The sequence below is a fragment of the Manis javanica genome, chromosome 2, assembly GCF_040802235.1.
Source record: "Manis javanica isolate MJ-LG chromosome 2, MJ_LKY, whole genome shotgun sequence".
Classification (NCBI taxonomy): domain Eukaryota; kingdom Metazoa; phylum Chordata; class Mammalia; order Pholidota; family Manidae; genus Manis; species Manis javanica.
The window spans coordinates 183,135,439-183,156,699 of record NC_133157.1 but is presented as its reverse complement, the minus strand read 5'-3'; the positions used below and the strand labels follow the sequence as shown (position 1 = coordinate 183,156,699).

General features: G+C 35.2%; 1 protein-coding gene across 3 annotated transcripts in view; it reads left to right on the top strand.

Moving 5' to 3' along the window:
- Positions 1-21,261, top strand: part of STK3 (serine/threonine kinase 3) — a 362,105-nt gene that overhangs the window by 304,297 nt on the left and 36,547 nt on the right. For 2 of the 3 annotated variants that reach the window (XM_036995746.2, XM_036995748.2), the window contains one exon: positions 2,772-2,868. The exons of the other annotated variant lie outside the window; for it this stretch is intronic. In XM_036995746.2, coding sequence (XP_036851641.1) covers positions 2,772-2,868 — 97 coding nt within the window. The remainder of the gene's footprint in view (positions 1-2,771; positions 2,869-21,261) is intronic. 3 annotated transcript variants of the gene reach the window in all.

Here is a 21,261-nt window from a genome sequence, read left to right as displayed (position 1 = left end):
TAAATAACTCCTATGAGTGGAAAAATAGAATTTTTGATAAAATAAAGAATACTAATTTTAATATGCAGATAAATTATATAATATTGGTAAACTTTAGATTTACTTATAATCTTGTTCCAAGTCTATTTATTAGTCATAGTATTTCTCATTCTATTCTTGTTTTATTCCTCAGTATATACTTTGATTTATGGTCAATTTAAAGTTTGAAAGTCTTAATCTATAATAAACTGTAGGCTTAATTTTGTGGGATCATTTATTTTATTGCTAAAAGCTGTTTGATTTCTAGGTAAGAGTCTTTCATATCAAAATTTAAAGTATGTCATAGTAGTTTTTCCTACTAATCCCAGTAAGACATTTTTATTGACTTTACCAACCCATTAATAATCTGTGAATTTATTAATAAAGGTGAACACAAAAGCTTCACAAGGTAGTTTATATAGAACAGCTTAAGTATTTTCATGTATAATATAGATTTTTAAGTGAACATATATTTTATACACACACAAACACATACCTCTATTTGAAATTGTTATGAGAATGAATTACATGTGCTGTCTTTAAAAAATTTTAAACTAAAAGGAGATTTATATTGATGTGCCAACCTAAAGAGTGCTTAGGAAAACCTTAGAGAACTGCCTAAGAAATTGATATGTAATCCTGACTACAATATTTTGTCCAAGTGAAGGAAAGATATTTTCTTCCTATAATTATTTTACTTTAATTTCCCTTTCATCATATGCTGAATTTCTGTCAGGTTAGATCATTAAACAGGTTAGATGATCAGGAAAAGACTTGATTGGGCAAATTTGGGATGAGTTTTGGAAAGCTTATTTTTTTAGATCAATTTCCCTGAGCTTTTGTTTACTCATTTTATAAGGCATGTAAGAATACATCATTAGTATTGACCTTTCCTAATTCTTTTGCATCTTAAAAGAGATCAAGACCATATGGCTAAAATATTTACTGGAAAGCTTTTTAGAATATGCATACCAATAATTTTGCTTACTTAATTTCTGTCAAATTGTGATAGTAATTCTTAGTCTTAAATTGTTAAGAACTGTGTTTTATATTCATTTTCCCATTTTTTCCTAAATTGTCTTTTTAATTAATTTAAAAAATAAGCCACAAATTTAAAAAATTTTGTAATTTTATTGATATATAATTCACATACATTATTCACCCATTTAAAGTGTACAATTCAGTGGGATTTTTAAAAGTATATACACAGTTGTACAACTTGCCACCACAATCAATTTTAGAATATTTTCATTCCCCCCAAAAGAAACCCTGTACCCATTAACAGTCACTCTTCATTTTCCTCCAATGGCCTCCTCCCTCAGTTCTAGGCAACTGCTAATCCACTTTCTGTCTCTGTGGATTTGCCTATCTTGGCACTTCATATAAATGAAATCACACATTTGAGCCACAACTACTTTTTCCACCTTTCTGCTAGGTAGGTGATTAGAATAGCAGGATGATTGGACTGTCTCTTTGATTTAGGAGATTGCCAACTATAATAACAGATAATATAAAGCATTTCTTAAAGCAGCATAGATATAACTTGAAGTGTGAAATAAATACGTTTTATTATATATACAACATAGTTATAACTTGAAGCATAGATATAACTTGAAGTATGAAATAAATATATTTTTACATGGATTCTTCAGGACCTTAAATACAGGATAGTGAAATCTATTTTCAGTATATTGTAAAGCAGTTGTAGTACATATATAGCTGTGCCCCAAGAATCTAGTTCATCCTGCATGGGAGTCTCAATTTTCAGTTATTTTTTCTGGCTCTGACTCAGAATAACTTCCTTACATAGTCTCTTTTAAACCTACCTTGCAACAGAACCACCCCAATCTCTTTGTAGCCTATTTACAGTGACCACACAGCTTGGGTTTTCATGGACATTTTTAATTTCACATGTTTCACACCAGTGTCAAATGCCATGTTGTGATTTTTTTATTTTAAAAATTGTAATTGTGTATGTTGTTGGGAAATTTGCCTCCCCCCATGTTGGCCCAGTTAAACTTAATTCATAGGTAATAAATTCAGTGAGTTTTTTAAGCAAGTAAATATTTATTCTCCCAGAATATTCATGAATTTATTATGTAACATTTCAATTAGGTTTATTATCATATATGGTTCCCAAGCTATCTGTTCTTCAGAAAATATATAGGCCCTGGATATTAGGGGTCTCATAGACTTAATCATCCATTTTCTTGGGCATGGTAGTAATTAGTGATAATGTTCTTATTTTCAGAAAATGCATGCTTAAGTATTTAGGTGTAAAGTACCATGATTTTCTGCATATACTTTCTTAAGGTTCAGAATAAAATGTGTGTCTGTATGTGGAGAAAGGAATCAAGAAGATGTAGTAAAATGTTAATAATTGTTGAATCAAGCAGAGGATATATTGGTTGTTCATTATACTATTATTTTAATTTTTCTATAGATATTTGAAAATTTTTCATCATAAAATATTAAGGAAAATATATATACTCCCTTTCTGTAAATTATGCTCTTTTTGTCAAGGTATGTAGCATTTAAAAATATTGGACTCAAAAAACATATATAAATTATGTTTATAGTTCTAAAATTGCTTCTATTTATATTTGTTTCTACCCTTTGCCTTTTATAATTCTATTTGTGCTTATATTCTTAATATAAATTCCTCTGCATCAAACATTGGATATACGGTTTAAAGAATAACTATATGCATGTCCAAATACCCACCACCTAGCTTAAGCAATATATTATTGCAGGTACATAGAGGCTCCTGCATTCTCCCTTCCCTCCCCATAGAAGTATCCACTGCTCTTACTTTTGTGGTGATTATTCTCTTTCTTCTCTTTGTAACAGGTATGTATTCTTAAACAATGTGTTATTTTGTCCTGCTGGTTTAGAACTTTATATAGATGGAATCATATTTTGTATATGCTTCTTTGATTAGATTATTTTGCTCTATAGTGTATTTTTGATACATGAAACTGTAGTTCATGCATTTTCACTGCTATATAATATTCCATCAAGTGATCATTCCACATTTTTATGTATGTATTCTTTATTGATTAATATTTGAGTCATTTATCATTTTTAGCTATTACAAATAATGGTGCTATAAACATTTTTGTACATGTCTCCCAGCGAATAAGTGCAAGGATTTCTTTTGAGTACTTTTCTAGAAGGGTTTAGAAATTGCTGAATAGTAGGATATTTTGATCTTTAACTTTACTATATTAAGCCCACTTGTTTCCCAAGGTGGTTGTACCAGATTACAGTAAGAGTTCTGTTGCTCAGTATTCTCACTGATTCTTGCTATTGCCAGATTTCTAAATTTTCTGATCTGGTGGCTGTCAAATGGTATTTCATTGTAGTTTAATATTTCCCTGGTCACTAATGGGATTGAATCTAGTTTCATGTGTTCCTTGTGGATTTTAGCCATTCTAATTTCCTCTGCTGGAGTCATTTAGTTTCCTGTTTGTCTTGTCTTTTTTTTATTGATTCTTAGGAGCTATTTATATAATCCAGCTTTTTTTTTTTCCCCAGTGATAGGTGCTACAAATATCCTCTCCCCTTTCATGGCTTATCTTTTCACTCTCTGTTGTGTTTTTTCATGATGGAAGTTCTTAATTTTAATGTAATTGAATTTGTTATTATTCTTTGTGAATATAAACATTTGGGTCACATTTAAGAGCATATAAGTATATTTCATTTGTTGACTTGTAAAATTTTATAGTTTTACTTTGCACATTTTTTATTTGTATTTATGGACTTTATTTTTTAGAGAAATGTTAGGTCTACAGAAAAATTAAGCAGAAAGTATAGTTTCCATATGCTCTCTCTCTTTCCCCTTCCCTAATTTTAACAAGTTGTGTTAATGTGGTGCTTTTGTTACAATTGATAAACCAGTAGTGATACAATATTATTATTTTTTTTTTTTATTAAAGGGTAGTTGACACACAGTATTACATTAGTTTCAGGTGTACAACACAATGATTCAACATTTATATACATGATAATTCTAGCTACCAGCAATCACCATACAAAGTTGTTACAATATTTTGACTATATTCCTTATGCTATACATTACATCCCAGTTACTTATTTATTTTACAATTGCAAGTCTGTACTTTTTGTTTGTTTGTTTGTTTGTTTTGTTTTCTGAGAGGGCATCTCTCATATTTATTGATCAAATGGTTGTTAACAACAATAAAATTCTGTATAGGGGAGTCAATGCTTAATGCACAATCATTAATCCACCCCAAGCCTAATTTTCGTCAGTCTCTAATCTTCTGAAGCCTAACGAACAAGTTCTTACATGGAGAACAAATTCTTACATAGTGAATAAGTTACATGGTGAACAGTACAAGGGCAGTCATCACAGACACTTTCGGTTTTGATCATGCATTATGAACTATAAACAATCAGTTCAAATATGAATATTCGTTTGATTTTTATACTTGATTTGTATGTGGATACCACATTTCTCTCTTTATTATTATTATTTTTAATAAAATACTGAAGTGGTAGGTAGATACAAGATGAAGGTAGAAAACATAGTTTAGTGCTGTAAGAGAGCAAATGTAGATGATCAGGTGTATGCCTGTAGACTAAGTGTTAATCCAAGCTAGACAAGGGCAATAAAACATCCATGGATGCAGAAGATTTCTCTCAAAACAGGGGGGGTGAGGTTCTAAGCCTCACCTCTGTTGATCCCCAATTTCTCACCTGATGGCCCCCCTGCGACTGTGCCTGTCTTAGGTTGTTCCTCCCTTGAGGAATCTTACCTGTCTCTGGCTAACCAGTCATCTTCCGGGGCCATACAGGGAAATGTAAAGTTACCATACAGGTAAGTGAGAGAGAAGCCTTATTGTTTGAAAAGGTTAGCTTTTTACTTCTTTGCATATTTATGCCCTGTGGCTTCTATGCCCAGCATTTGTCTTGAGGTATCTTTACCACTTGGAAGAATTATGATACTTGGTAAATTCGATATGAGGCACGAATTCTATTTAAGGGTTGTAATTAGGAAGGAAGAAGAAAAGCTATAGAAGTAGCAGACAGCAGAAAACATGGGAAGATTGATTATTTCTTTGACATATCTTCTTGTAGAGTAACTTCAGCATGTATAGGTTTTAAACTACTAATTAAATTGCACACACACATTAACATAATAGGAGTACAGTTACATAACCAAAGCAGACCTATAATTACCAGCCATCTCTAGTGAAACCAAGAAAACCAGTTAGGCACGTTAGGCATTTGTGAAAACTTATCTATTATATGGTGGATATTGTCCAACTGTACTTGAACAGTCTGAGAGAAATCAGACAAATTAAAACAACCCATTCCTGGGGACTGTTCACATCCCATATGTTCTTTTAACAGTAGATAGTCTGTAGTTGTAAGATTTTGGAGCACTGCAATTTGCACTTTTCCTAATTCATGGTTGAGTTCCAACAGTATAGATCCAGTCAAATTTGTTGTTTTACTGTATGCACAGGCCAGCTTAGATATCTCCTTCTTCATTCCCATGGCAAGTCCAGGAACTGGTGGGATGAGTGCATCTACAGCTGTAGCAGCGTGTGGATCTTTGTTGGGGTTTTTTGATGATCCTCTTCTTGTGTGAGTCTTCCAGAGAGTGCTGATGTTGGAAGTTCTTTTTCATATCATATCTTAGTTCATTTTCTGGGTAGCCAACTTAGGCTTTGATCCTCTGTATAAACACAAACAGACCCTTTGCCTACACTTTTATATGCCCTTTATAACATTGTGTAGAACTCACTGGAGGTCACCACACAGGAACTGCTTTTTTTTTTTAAGAGAAAGGAATATTATCAGAAAAATGTACCTCCATAGCCAATCATCTGACACCCTTTAAGTGGTCAAAATTAAGGATATTTAAAGCATGCATTAATCTTTGATTTACAGTTAGTTTTATCCTATCAGGGAGTAATCCCCCTTTTCTTTCTTTTTTTTTGTTATCATTAATCTACACTTACATGACGAATATTATGCTTACTAGGCTCTCCCCTATACCAGGTCCCCCCTATAAACCCCTTTACAGTCACTGTCCATCAGCATAGCAAAATGTTGTAGAATCACTACTTGTCTTCTCTGTGTTGTACAGCCCTCCCCTTTCTCCCACTCCCCCATGCATGCTAATCTTAATACCTCCCTTCTTCTTCCCCCCCCTTTATCTCTCCCTACCCACCCATCCTCCCCAGTCCCTTTCCCTTTGGTACCTGTTAGTCCATTCTTGGGTTCTGTGATTCCACTGCTGTTTTGTTCCTTCAGTTTTTCCTTTCTTCTTATACTCCACAGATGAGTGAAATCATTTGGTATTTCTCTTTCTCCACTTGGCTTATTTCACTGAGCATAATACCCTCCAGCTCCATCCATGTTGCTGCAAATGGTAGGATTTGCCCTCTTCTTATGGCTGAGTAGTATTCCATTGTGTATATGTACCACATCTTCTTTATCCATTCATCTAGCAATGGACATTTAGGTTGCTTCCAATTCTTGGCTATTGTAAATAGTGCTGCGATAAACATAGGGGTGCATCTGTCTTTCTCAAACTTGATTGCTGCGTTCTTAGGGTAAATTCCTAGGAGTGGAATTCCTGGGTCAAATGGTAAGACTGTTTTTGATGTACCTCCATACTGCTTTCCACAATGGTTGAACTAATTTACATTCCCACCAGCAGTGTAGGAGTGTTCCCCTTTCTCCACAGCCTCGCCAACATTTGTTGTTGTTTGTCTTTTGGATGGCAGCCATCCTTACTGGTGTGAGGTGATACCTCATTGTAGTTTTAATTTGCATTTCTCTGATAATTAGCGATGTGGAGCATCTTTTCATGTGTCTGTTGGCCATCTGTATTTCTTTTTTGGAGAACTGTCTGTTCAATTCCTCTGCCCATTTTTTAATTGGGTTATTTGTTTTTTGTTTGTTGAGGCTTGTGAGCTCTTTATATATTCTGGACATCAAGCCTTTATTGGATCTGTCATTTTCAAATATATTCTCCCATACTGTAGGGTTCCTTTTTGTTCTATTGATGGTGTCTTTTGCCGTACAGAAGCTTTTCAGCTTAATATAGTCCCACTTGTTCATTTTTGCTGTTGTTTTCCTTGCCCAGGGATAGATGTTCAAGAAGAGGTCACTCATGTTTATGTCTAAGAGGTTTTTGCCTATGTTTTTTTCCAAGAGTTTAATGGTTTCATGACTTACATTCATGTGTTTGATCCATTTTGAGTTTACTTTTGTATATGGGGTTAGACAATGGTCCAGTTTCATTCTCCTACATGTAGCTGTGCAGTTTTGCCAGCACCATCTGTTAAAGAGACTGTCATTTCGCCATTGTACGTCCATGGCTCCTTTATCAAATATTAATTGACCATATATGTCTGGGTTAATGTCTGGATTCTCTAGTCTGTTCCATTGGTCTGTGGCTCTGTTCTTGTGCCAGTACCAAATTGTCTTGATTACTATGGCTTTGTAGTAGAGCTTGAAGTTGGGGAGTGAGATCCCCCATACTTTATTCTTCTTTCTCAGGATTGCTTTGGCTATTCGGGGTCTTTGGTGTTTCCATATGAATTTTGAATTATTTGTTCCAGTTCATTGAAGAATGTTGCTGGTAGTTTCATAGGCATTGCATCAAATCTGTATATTGCTTTGGGCAGGATGGCCATTTTGACTATATTAATTCTTCCTAGCCACGAGCATGGGATGAGTTTCCATCTGTTAGTGTCCCCTTTAATTTCTCTTAAGAGTGACTTGTAGTTTTCAGAGTATAAGTCTTACTTCTTTGGTTAGGTTTATTCCTAGGTATTTTATTTTTTTTGATGCAATTGTGAATGGAGTTGTTTTTCTGATTTCTCTTTCTGTTGGTTCATTGTTAGTGTAAAGGAAAGCCACAGATTTCTGTGTGTTAATTTTGTATCCTGCAACTTTCCTGTATTCCGATATCAGTTCTAGTAGTTTTGGAGTGGAGTCTTTAGGCTTTTTTATGTACAGTATCATGTCATCTGCAAATAATGACAGTTTAACTTCTTCTTTACCAATCTGGATTCCTTGTATTTTTTGGTTTTGTCTGATTGCCATGGCTAGGACCTCCAGTACTATGTTAAATAACAGTGGGGAGAGTGGGCATCCCTATCTAGTTCCCGATCTCAGAGGAAAAGCTTTCAGCTTCTCGCTGTTCAGTATAATGTTGGCTGTGGGTTTATCATAAATGGCCTTTATTATGTTGAGGTACTTGCCCTCTATTCCCATTTTGCTGAGAGTTTTTATTATGAATGGATGTTGAACTTTGTCAAATGCTTTTTCAGCATCAATGGAGATGATCATGTGGTTTTTGTCTTTCTTTTTATTGATGTGGTGGATGATGTTGATGGACTTTCGCGTGTTGTACCATCCTTGCATCCCTGGGATGAAACCCACTTGGTCATGGTGTACGATCCTTTTGATGTATTTTTTAATTCAGTTTGCTAATATTTTGTTGAGTATTTTTGCATCTACGTTCATCAAGGATATTGGTCTGTAGTTTTCTTTTTTGGTGGGGTCTTTGCCTGGTTTTGGTATTAGGGTGATGTTAGCTTCATAGAATGAGTTTGGGAGTATCCCTTCCTCTTCTATTTTTTGGAAAACTTTAAGGAGAATGGGTATTATGTCTTCCCTGTATGTCTGATAAAATTCCGAGGTGAATCCATCTGGCCTGGGGGTTTTGTTCTTTGGTAGTTTTTTGATTACCGCTTCAATTTCATTGCTGGTAATTGGTCTGTTTAGATTTTCTGTTTCTTTCTGGGTCAGTCTTGGAAGGTTGTATTTTTCTAGAAAGTTGTCCATTTCTCCTAGGTTTCTCAGCTTGTTAGCATATAGGTTTTCATAGTACTCTCTAATAATTCTTTGTATTTCTGTGGGGTCCGTCGTGATTTTTCCTTTCTCATTTCTGATTCTGTTGATTTGTGTTGACTCTCTTTTCCTCCTAATAAGTCTGCTAGAGGCTTATCTATTTTGTTTATTTTCTCGAAGAACCAGCTCCTGGTTTCATTGATTTTTTTCTATTGTTTTAGTCTTCTCAATTTTATTTATTTCTTCTCTGATCTTTATTATGTCCCTCCTTCTTCTGACCTTAGGCCTCATTTGTTCTTCTTTTTCCAATTTTGATAATTGTGACATTAGACCATTCATTTGGGATTGTTCTTCCTTTTTTAAATATGCCTGGATTGCTATATACTTTCCTCTTAAGACTGCTTTTACTGTGTCCCACAGTAGTTGGGGCTTTGTGTTGTTGTTGTCGTTTGTTTCCATACATTGCTGGATCTCCATTTTGATTTGGTCATTGATCTCTCCATTGATTATTTAGGAGCGTGTTGTTAAGCCTCCATGTGTTTGTGAGCCTTTTTGCTTTCTTTGTACAGTTTATTTCTAGTTTTATGCCTTTGTGGTCTGAAAAGTTGGTTGGTAGGATTTCAATCTTTTGGAATTTACTGAGGCTCTTTTTGTGGCCTACTATGTGGTCTATTCTGGAGAATGTTCCATGTGCACTTGAGAAGAATGTGTATCCTGTTGCTTTTGGATGTAGAGTTCTATAGATGTCTATTAGGTCCATCTGTTCTAGTGTGTTGTTCAGTGCCTCTGTGTCCTTACTTATTTTCTGTCTGGTGGATCTGTCCTTTGGAGTGAGTGGTGTGTTGAAGTCTCCCAGAGTGAATTCATTGCATTCTATTTCCTCCTTTAGTTTTGTTAGTATTTGTTTCAGATATGTTGGTGCTCCTGTATTGGGTGCATATATATTTATAATGGTTATATCCTCTTGTTGGACTGAGCCCTTTATCATTATGTAATGTCCTTCTTTATCTTTTGTTACTTTCTTTATTTTGAAGTCTGTTTTGTCTGATACTAGTATTGCAACACCTGCTTTTTTCTCTCTTGTTTGCATGAAATATCTTTTTCCATCCCTTGACTTTAAGTCTGTGCATGTCTTTGAATTTGAGGTGAGTCTCTTGTAAGCAGCAAATGGATGGATCTTGCTTTTTTATCCATTCTATTACTCTGTGTCTTTTGATTGGTGCATTCAGTCCATTTACATTTAGGGTGATTATTGAAAGGTATGTTCTTACTGCCATTGCAGGCTTTAGATTTGTGGTTACCAAAGGTTCAGGATTAGCATCTTTACTGTCTGATGATTCTTTATTTCTCTCCTTTCTTATTACTCCTCCTCCCTTCTTCATATGTTGGGTGTTTTGTTCTGTGCTCTTTTTAGGAGTGCTCCCATCTAGAGCAGTCCCTGTAAGAAGCCCTGTAGAGGTGGTTTGTGGGAGGCAAATTCCCTCAACTTTTGCTTGTCTGGGAATTGTTTAATCCCTCCTTCATATTTAAATGATATTCGTGCTGGATGCAGTAGTCTCGGTTCGAGGCCCTTCTGTTTCATTGCATTAAGTATATCATGCCATTCTCTTCTGGCCTGTAGGGTTTCTGTTGAGAATTCTGATGATAGCCTGGTGGGTTTTCCTTTGTAGGTAACCTTTTTTTTTCTCTCTGGCTGCCTTTAATACTTTGTCCTTGTCTTTGATCTTTGCCATTTTAATTATTATGTGTCTTGGTGTTGCCCTCCTTGGATCCCTTGTCATGGGAGTTCTGTGACCTCTGTGGTCTGAGAGGCCATTTCCTCCCCTAGTTTGGGGAAGTTTTTGGCAATTATTTCTTCAAAGACACTTTCTATCCCTTTTTCTCTCTCTCTTCTTCTTCTGGTACCCCTATAATGTGGATATTGTTCCGTTTCAATTGGTCACTCAGCTCTCTTAGCATTCTTTCATTCCTGGAGATCCTTTTATCTCTCTCTGCATCAGCTTCTCTGCGTTCCTGTTCTCTCTTTTCTAGTCCATTAATGGTCTCTTGCATCTCATCCATTCTGTTTTGAAGTCCTTCCAGAGCTTGTTTTATTTCTGTGTTCTCCTTCCTTAGTTCTTGCATATTTCTCTGCAAGTCCATCAGCATGGTTATGACTTTTGTTTTGAATTCTTTTTCAGGAAGACTGGTTAAATCTATCTCCCCAGGTTCCTTCTCAGGGGAAGATATAGCAGATGCCGAAGCTGTCTGGGTTAGTCTTGTCTGGATCATGTTTTTTTGCCTTTTCATGTTGACAGGTGCCATTGACTGTCAGCTGGGAGGGCCAAACTTTTCACTTGCTACTGGCCTTTCTTTACTGGGACAACTGCAACCCCTAGTGCCTTGTGTTGGGTAATTGCGTGTAGACTGAGTCTTTGTGTCTTGCCCGGCCTGTATGGAGGAAGCTCCTTTTCTGAGAGCGGGGCCTGCCTTAGGCTGCTTCTCTGCTTTCGCAGCGCCCAGAGGGGTGATGGACCGGGGGGCTGTTTGGCTGTTTACCTCCCTGAGGGGTCTCAGAACTGTTGCCCAGAGGGTTAGTGCGCCCGGGTTTCCCTGTAATTTCCAGCCACTGGGCTGTGACCTGTGTTGTTTCCGTCCAGCTGTTACGTCCCTGTCCCTTTAAGACTTTCAAAAAGCACTCACTTTTCTTTGTCACAGGGGCATCAGCTTCAGAACCTGCTCAGAGGTCTTGCTGCCCTGTTTCCCTAGTTTCCAGCCCTGCACACATGCACTGTGTCTGCGCTCTGGTGCGCGTGGCTGGGGCTGGGTGTTTAGCAGTCCTGGGCTCCCTTCCCTCCCGCTGGGAGCTGAGGGGATGCATGCTCGGGTCCCGCCAGGCCGGGGTTTGTATCTTACCCCTTTCACCAGGCGCTGGGCTCTCGCACGTGTGGATGTAGTCTGGCTGTTGTCCTGTGTCTTCTGGTCTCTCTTTTAGGATTAGTTGTATTTGTTGTATTTTCAAAAATATATATGTTTTTGGGAGGAGATGCCCACTGTCCTACTCACGCCGCCATGTTGGCTCCGCCTGTGATACATTATTATTAATTAAAGTTGATAGGTTATATAAGGGTTTACTCTTACTGTTGTGCAGTTCTATGGGTTTTGACAAATAATGCCATGTATCCACTCTGACAGTTTCAAATAATAATAGTCTCACTGCCCTAAAAAAATCCCCTGTACTCTACCTATTCATCCCATCTTCTCTTCTCTTGAACTCCTGGCCATAATTAGATCTTCTTACTGTCTCTATAGTTTTTGTTTTCTAAAATGTCTTATAATTGAGATCATATATAGTGTGCAGCCTTTTCAGATTGGCTTTTCTCATTTAGCAACATGCATTTAAGGTTCCTTCATGTCTTTGCATGGCTTGATGGCCCATTTTTCTTTTTTATTGCTGGATACTATTCCACTGTATGGCTATACCTCAGTTTATCTATTCACCTATTGAAAGACATCTTGGTTCCATCCAGTTTTTAGCTATTACAAATAAAGCTTCTGTTCTGTAAATATTCATATGCATGTTCTTGTGTGTACACAAGTCTCAGTCACTTTGGTTTTTGAGTCATTTAGGAGTCCAGTTTCATAACTAGTTGTCCCAGAGCATATATTGAAAAATCCATTCTTTCTCCACTTGGTGAAATTCTATCTCTGTCATAAATCAAGTGTCTGCATATGAAACATTCTATTTGGAGGCTCTCTATTATATTCCATTAGTCTGTTTGTTGAAATAAACAAATAGCATACTCTGTTAAATATTATAAACTTATTAGAAATCTTGCTTTCTGGTAGGGCAAGTTCCCTCACCTTCATCAACTCCTTTCCGAGTCGTTAGCTATTCTTGACCCTTTGCACTTCCATGTAAATTTTAGAATCTGTTATGTTGAGTTGTACAAAAAGTCCTCTGGGATTTTGACTGGAATCTTTTAAACCTTCATATCGATTTAAGGAGAACTGATTTATTTATGAATTTTGAATCTTTTGCTTAAATCATGTGGTATGTCACTTCTTTTAGAATTTTTCTTTTTTAAATAAAAATATTATTTTCCAAACTATTTTTTAAATTGGGTGAGTTTTTAAATATTTTTGTTAAGAAAACATAAACACAGAAGATTAAATTGTGACTTTGTGTTGTTTCTGAAAAGAGAAAAGGGAAGGAACAAGCAAAAGAGACTGAGAAGGAACAGTCAGGAGGTAGGAAGATAAGTAGAAGAATGTGGTATCCTGGAAGCTAGGTGAGGAAAGCATTCTAAGGAGGGAGTAACTGGTTCGGATTCTGCTAAAGCTCAAGAAAGGTGGACTGATAATTTACTATGGGATAGTTAGCAACAAGGAGCTCCTTGCTGATCTTGATGAGCTATTTAGTTTTATAAATAGTGAATATTTAGTGTAGAAATATTCTTCCTAATGCTCCAAGTAATGATAAAGAAAAATTAATACGGTAATATGAAGTAATGATTTATTTTATGAACAAAATGTCCTAAAGGGCAGGGCATGTCATGCTTTGTATAGTTCCTAAGAAAGTGGAGGTTTTTAACTCTTCTCCTGTTTTATCATTCACTGTGGAGATACCCATGTTACTCTAGTCTGGAATACAGGAACTAGTTTCTGGGATCTCTTTATCTCATCAATAGTTTTCTTAAGAGTTCCCCCTCCTCCTGCTCCAGCCACACTAGAAGAACTTGATAACAGGCATTTTCTTTACCCCCTCCTCATTCCACATCTTACACATGGGAACTTAAAAACAAAGGTTTGGGAGATTTTTTTTCCATATATTTTTTAAAAGTTCATGCTAAGCCATAGTACCCCCTAACTATTACTCCTTTCTGAGCTTAGCTGTAATTATTGGTACTTCCCATCCTTTGTGAACTTCTGGGCTTACTTTTATGAATTATTTTCTACCTTCCCAGCTCTTGCTTTATAGGATCCATATCTAGTTTTTCATTTACTAGGCTAAAAGCAGCCTCATGACAGTTGACTCACTTTCTATCTTGTAAATCTATATAGATTTGCCTGTGATGGGCATCTCACCTAAGGGGAATTATATAGTATATGGCTTTTTATGTCTGGTTTCTTTCACTTAGCATGTTTTCAAGGTTCATCCATGTTATACATAAGCATTTCATTCCTGTTTATGGCTGAGTAATATTCCATTGTATGAATATACCACATTTTGGTTATCCATTTCTAAGTTGAGCATTTAGATTGTTTCCACCTTTTAGTTATTTTGAATAATGCTGCTGTGAACAATTTTGCACAAGTTTTTGTGTATGGACATAGTTGTCATTTCTCTTTGGTATATACTTAGTAATGAAATTATACATCATATGATATTGCTAGATTTAACCCTGTGAGTAACTGTCAGACTGATTTCCAAAGTGGCTACATTTTACATTCCCACCAGCAGTATATAAGAGTTCTAATTTCTCTACATGCTCACAAACACTTGCTGTATTTTGCTTATGGCCATATAGTGGATGTAAAGTGGTATCTTATTGTGGTTATGATTGCATTTTCGTAATGGCTAATGATGTTATTATCTTGCCATATCCTTATTTCCAATTTGCATATATATTACAGGAATGTCTATTTAGATCCTTTGCTCACTTTTTAATTGGGTTAGTATTTTTATTATTGAGTTGTGAGAGTTCTTTATATATTCTGTCTCAGGTTTCTTAACATGATTTGCAGGCATTTTCTCCTATTCTTTGAGTTGTTTTGTGATTTGAAGAACAAAGTTTTTAATTTTGATGAACTCCAGCTTGTTTTTGCTTGTGCTTTGGTGTCATATCTAAGAAAATTATTACTTAATTCAAGATCATGAAGATTTATACTTAGGTTTTCTTCCCAGAGTCTTAAAGTTTTAGCTCTTATATTTAGGTCTTTGATCCATTGTGAGTTCATTTGTGCATATAGTGTGAGATGGGAGTCCACCTTCATTTTATTGCTTGTTGATACTCAGTTATCCCAGAAAAATTTGTTGAAAAGACTGTTCTTTCCCCAATTGAATTGTCTTGGCACTCTTCTAGAAAATCATTTGTCCATAAATGTGAGGATTTATTTTTGGACTCTGAATTCTATTCCATTGATATATATGCCTGTCATCCTGCCAGTAACACACTATCTTGATTACTATAGCTCTGTAAATGAGTTTTGAACTTGGCAAGTGGGTGTCCTCCAACTTTGTTGTTCTTTTTCAAGATTATTTTGCCTATTTTTTTGAACATTTTTAATTGTGGAAAAAAATAACATAAAATTTACCATCTTAAACATTTTTAAGTATACAGGTCAGTAGTGTTAAGTATATTCACACTATTGTGCAACCAATCTCCAGAACCCTTTTTATCTTGCAAAACTAAAACTCTATACCCATTTAACTACTTCTCATTTCTCCCCAGCACTTGTTAACCACTATTCTATTTGTGTCTCTATAAATTTGACTACTTTGTAAGTGGAATAATAGAATATTTATCTTTTTGTGACTGGTTTATTTCACCAGTATAATGTCCTCAAGGCTTATGCATGTTGTAGCTTTAGAAAGGGTTTTCTTCCTTTCTAAAGCTGAATAATATTCCATTGTATGTTTGGCTGTTTTGAACTTCTTGAATTTCCATATAAATTTTCGGATTAGCTTACCAGTTTCTCCAAAGAAGTCAGCTGAGATTTGGTAGGAATTGCTCCAGATCTCTAGATTCTGTAGATGAATTTGAAGAGTATTTCCATCTTGACAGCACTAAGTCTTCCAACCCACGAACATAGAATGCCTTTTCATCTATTTGGGTCTTGTTTAATTTCTTTGAGCAGCATTTTATAGTTTTCATAGTATAAATTTTTCACTTCTTTTGTTAAATTTATTCTTTTTGATGCTATTGTAAATGGAATTGTTTTCTTGATTTCATTTCTGGTTTATTCATTACTACTATATAGAAACGATTGATTTTTGCATGTTGATCTTACATCCTGCAACCTTGCAGAGCTCATTTGTTAGTTCTAGTAGTTTTTTGGTGAATTCCTTAAGATAGTCTGTATGCAAGATCATGTCATCCACAAACTGAAATCATTTTATGGTATTGTGTTTAAATATAGTAATTCAACTAACGTGTTGAGGATTTGCTGTGGGGTCAGCCACTGTGCTTCATGTTGGAAGTATCAATATAAAAAAGTATTAAGTTTTGCTTTCATGAAGTTTGCAGTCTACTTAGGCCACTTATCTTTAACCCAGTATTCACAGTTCAGCATCATAAACTGTGATTGACAGATATGTAAGGTGCTACAGTAGCACAGAGAAGAAGGGCTACTATACTGGTGGAGTCAAGGAAAACTCCACATGAGTTTATAGAGTTCTGGACCATTTCATAAATAAGTAACCATGGTTATGATAACTTGTCATTTCAAAGCCAAAATGACCTTGAATATTTAAAAATTATTGTGTAGTACTTCAGCTTTAAGATTTTTTTTAGGTCTATAAGAATTTGAACACATATGCATTAATAGTGAGACAGTACATTGAGTTTTCAAAGTATATACAGATGTTTGATTTTGTAGTATATCTGTTGCTATAAAAGCATATGATCACATTTGGAAAATTGCTATTGCATGTTTTGGCAGTTTGTTAAGAACTGAAAACTTTTAAAACCAACTGGTGTTTTGATAGATTAAGTTCAAGGCCACCTTTTGTTTAAATGATGTTTTGTTTTCTGTAATTAGACCATGCTAGGTGAATTAAGTATGTAATTAAAAACAGAAGGTTTGGCTAATTCATAGTAAATGAGTACAAAATACAAGGTTATTATCCATCTCTTGTGAGACTCCAGATGAGTAGTGCACATGGAACTATTTATAAAACGTTTTGCATGGTCAGAGCTCCTCTAGGTTGCTGTCCATGGCTTTTAAATTAAAGTGTTCACAGACTGTTTTAAAAAAGTACCTGTAATGTAGAAATATGGTCCCATTTACTGTGCTCATCTGAATGGAAATCCAAAGAAGATTAGAATCTAATCTTCTATTCCAAATAAAAAGATAAAATATACTCTTCCTGTTCCAAAGTGAACATTTAATATGTCTTTTGGCACACCGAGTTCATGGTTAGAATTTTGATAACTTTTCAGAGTTCTGAGTCTCAGTTGTTTTCATTTTCATACACCCTGAAGATGTGCAAGTGAAACATCTCATTTAATCTACTTCCTCAGTGCTTAGTCACAGCAGATACTATGAGATAGAAGGTCTTGGAGGAGTTTTATTTAGAATATTTTTTCTTTTTATGGTTCAGAACGTAGTGCTTTTAGAAAACAGGTGTTTGATTTAGTGGTTTGATTCATGGAGAAAATTAGAATTGGTTACTGGGAGCACAAAGCATGAGCTTCTCTTAAAAATCCCTTCACAGCTCGATTTGTGGCAGCTCTCCAGCTATTTCCTCACAGTTTTTACCTTTTGTAGTATCTGAACTTCAATTGTCCTAGACTTTTCTAGCATCACTACTCCTGTCTTTTGCCTGTCTTTCTTGGCTCTGTTTAAGGTTGATATCCTTGGATAAAAAGATAGGTTAGGCCTCCTAGTAAATGTTTCTACAGTCTCTTGTCAAGCTCTCATTATATACTTACAGGAATTACTTCTTAAATACATGTCTTCTCCTCCACATTTAAAATTCCTTTAGTGTGGAGATACTGTTGTGTTCACCACTATATCCCAGCACCAGGAGTGGTTCTTGCCTAATAGTAGTTGACCAAGCTATATTTATTCGGTGAAATATTTGTTGGGTTAATGCTGCAGATCTTTTTTTATTTAAATTATATCTAAATTATAAGGAATACATGTATTAAAAATCTACTTTGATTTCAAATAGCTTAAAATTAAAAGATCTTTCTGGGCATTAGTTATAAAACTTTTAAGTTAGGAGACTAGTTTGATAACTACAGAGCTGGGATAAAAGTTTTATTTTAATATCCTAATCTAAGCTAGTTAAGTAGTTAAGATGCCCTTGCAAACAATTATAATGCAATAGATAATTGTTTAATGAAAGAATCTTTAAAACTACAGTTGAGAATGTACAAAAAGCACCAGAGTCTACCTTGTAGAGAAAGCGGGTGCTGTTAAAGAAGGTAGCATTTAAACAGATACCTAAGAGTATGTAAGAATGTGGCAGGCAGTCGAGTGGGAAAATGGGGTTACAGCACATGCAGAAGACTTGGATAGAGGGAAACATGTTAAGTGTTGCTAGAGCATAAAGTTGAGTTGGCAAGTGGTAAGGATGAGGAAGGAGAATAGGCAGGTATGTTTATACCATACAAAGAAGTTGAGAGTTTAGCTTGTAGTTAAGCAAGAGCCTTTGAAAAAATTTCAATGAGTGGATTTCCTGTAGAAACTAGATCACAAGGAGCTGAGATTAGAGGTAGAAAAATCATTAAGGAGACTGTTGCAATATGACATTCTAAATGGTATATGAACAAAGGCAATGGAATAGATGGAAAGGGACAGTTGTGAGGGAATCCCTAGTCCTTAGTGATTAGATCGGGAAGTAAGGGAGAGGGAAGAATCTCAGATGATTCCCAGATGTTTTACTTGAATAACTGGTTGAGTGATGGCTCAATTCACTTAAGTTAAGGAATAGTGAGTGACTTTTTAAGGGGGAACATGATGAATCAGTTTTGGACATGTAAGTACTGTCAAACATTTGGAAAGAGCTGCTCCTTAGACATATTCTGAATCAGAGCTCCACAGGTCTATTTATCTGGGCTAAAAATTCAGAATTGTTGGTCTGTTTTGAACTGAGTATAGAGAGAGTATAGAGGAAATCATGAGTATAGAGGGAGAGTAATAAAAGACAAAGATTGGTCCCAGTGGGACATCAACAAAAGAAGGAATGTGATGTCTCGATACAGGAGGAGAGCTTTTCAAGGAAAAAGAGATGAATGTCTAAAAAACTGCAGCAAGATTAAATCACAGAAGAGCAAAAAACTGGAGATTGGCTTTGACACTTAGAAGGTCAGTGTTGCTTTTAAGTAAAAGAGCCTCTGAGTTGGTGAGACCTAGAGCCAGGGTGAGGAGTGAATGAAGGGGTAGACATCCTTCCAGGAGTGGCTGGTAAGAAGAGATGCAAGATGATAGTTAAAGTAGTGCGTAAGGTTAAGGAAACTTATTTTATTTTGGTTTATTTTTAGATATGAAAAACGAGGATTTTTATATGCTGAAAGGAAAGAGCTAATGACAGGAGTTTGAGGATTGACCAAAGATAGTCAGTGGAATAAAATCTCTCAGGGAAGAGGGAGGATGGGACCCAGAGCACTGATAGAGAAACCCCTCTGGATGGGAAGAGAGAGAAGTGTTTTTCTCGTCAGAGCAATTGGGGGAAAAAGGTAGATACTGGCTTGGAGATGGGGAGGGGTGTGGTAGTGGAGATGCTACCTAATAATTACTCCCCTTTCCATTTTTTAATCCTCCTACCAAATGTCTAACAGTTTGAAACCTGAATTACCAGTTTAGGTCTCCCTGATTTCCCTACCCACAAGTCTATTCCATTTGTACCAAAAAACAACAAATTGCTATTTTCAGGATCACTTCCTTTAAGCACTTCACTGAATGTTGTTGCCTTTCTCAAAATGATTTCCTTCATAAGTTACTATTTTCATCATATTTGCACTTGATTTCTAGGCCTTTTCCCAAATTCACACCACTTCTAGATTAACTTAGTTCTCCACTGTGTTCTCTCTCCCATTACAAGTCAAATAAAAAATCAAATATAGTTCTGACAACTCCTGACAGCCAGATGACATCATTTTCTTAAGTCTTAAATTCTGATTTTACAGAAAGAGTCTTGTGGAATGAATCAGAAAGGCAGTTTGACTCATTTTTTTATATTGCAAGCTCTCTTATTTTGCTTGTTGCTTTTATTTTTACTTCCTCATTCTTCTGTGCCACTCATACATTGTCTTCTGATTTTCAGTATTGGAGAATTTAGAATTCATTTGCACTATTTAACAATCACTAGTGTTTTTCATTGAGCTTTTTGGAGAAGCAGCTTTATGAAAATTTAGTAGTAACGAATGAATAATGTAGTGATTTCACCAAAGTTATAACTTGGTCTTTTAGAATATAATCTTTTTGTGTTAGCCACTAATTTACAATCTTTCCTTTATTAGCAAATTTTAGAAAATTTTATTTCAGGAAGACATTTGAGTGCTACCTTTTATGTTTTGTTAAAGCATGTTAAGTGGGGGTCAGGCTTAATTTTGCTTGTGAATTAAAAATAGCCTTTATCTAAAAGATGAGTAATCGCTAAGGATAAGAACATGTATAATAGGATTTCTTTTTGTAGTTGTTTCTTTATTATCTCTGTAAAAAAAAAAAGCTTTATATGCCATTTTTAGCCTTCCTGGTTTTTAAGATGCTATTTTGACTTATAAACCCGTATCTTTTGGTATATTATCTTCAGTTGTGGTTTTTGAACTTCGTAGCTGAGTTTTCCACAATTGTTGTTATACTTGTTAAAGAATTAAAAATGAAATGAAAATATTAGTATACTCACTGCTATTTTTAAGTCTGTAATAGGTGAGAAAACAGATAGGTTTTCATGTATATTATATACTAAATGGTCCTGAAAGCATTTACTATCATTTATTTGCAATAACATTTTAAATATACTACCAAAATTACAAAATAATTGGTTTATCTGTTTTGGTAAAAACAAAAAGAAAACTACACACACACACTTTATTTTGTGTAAGCAAGGGAAAAGGTATGGAGGATACCACTAGGCAGTGGTCAGTGTTCCTTCAAGGAAGTAAAGATGAGAAATTAGCTTTTTCTTTCTATATCTTACAATTTCTTTCACTTTTTTTTTTTTTTTGAGAGGGCATCTCTCATATTTGTTGATCAAATGGTTGTTAACAGCAATAAAATTCTGTATAAGGGACTCAATGCACATTCATTAATCAACCCCAAGCCTAATTCTCAACAGTCTCCAATCTTCTGAAGCATAACGAACAAGTTCTTACATGATGAACAAGTTCTTACATAGTGAATAAGTTCTTACGTGGTGAACAGTGCAAGGACAGTTATATCACAGAAACTTTTGGTTTTGATCACACATCATGAACTATAAACAATCAAGTCAGATACGATTATTCATTTGATTTTTATACTTGATTTATATGTGAATCCCACATTTCTCCCTTATTATTATTATTTTTTTAATAAAATGCTGAAGTGGTAGCAATTTCTTTCACTTTTGTATATGAAAAATATAAAATACAGGACATATTAAGAAAAAAAGTAATGAAAAACTCATATTCCTTCTCTGAACTTCTAAGTCAGTAATTTCCAAACCTGCATCTGAATCATTTAGGAAGATTTGTTAGAAATCAAATTCATGGC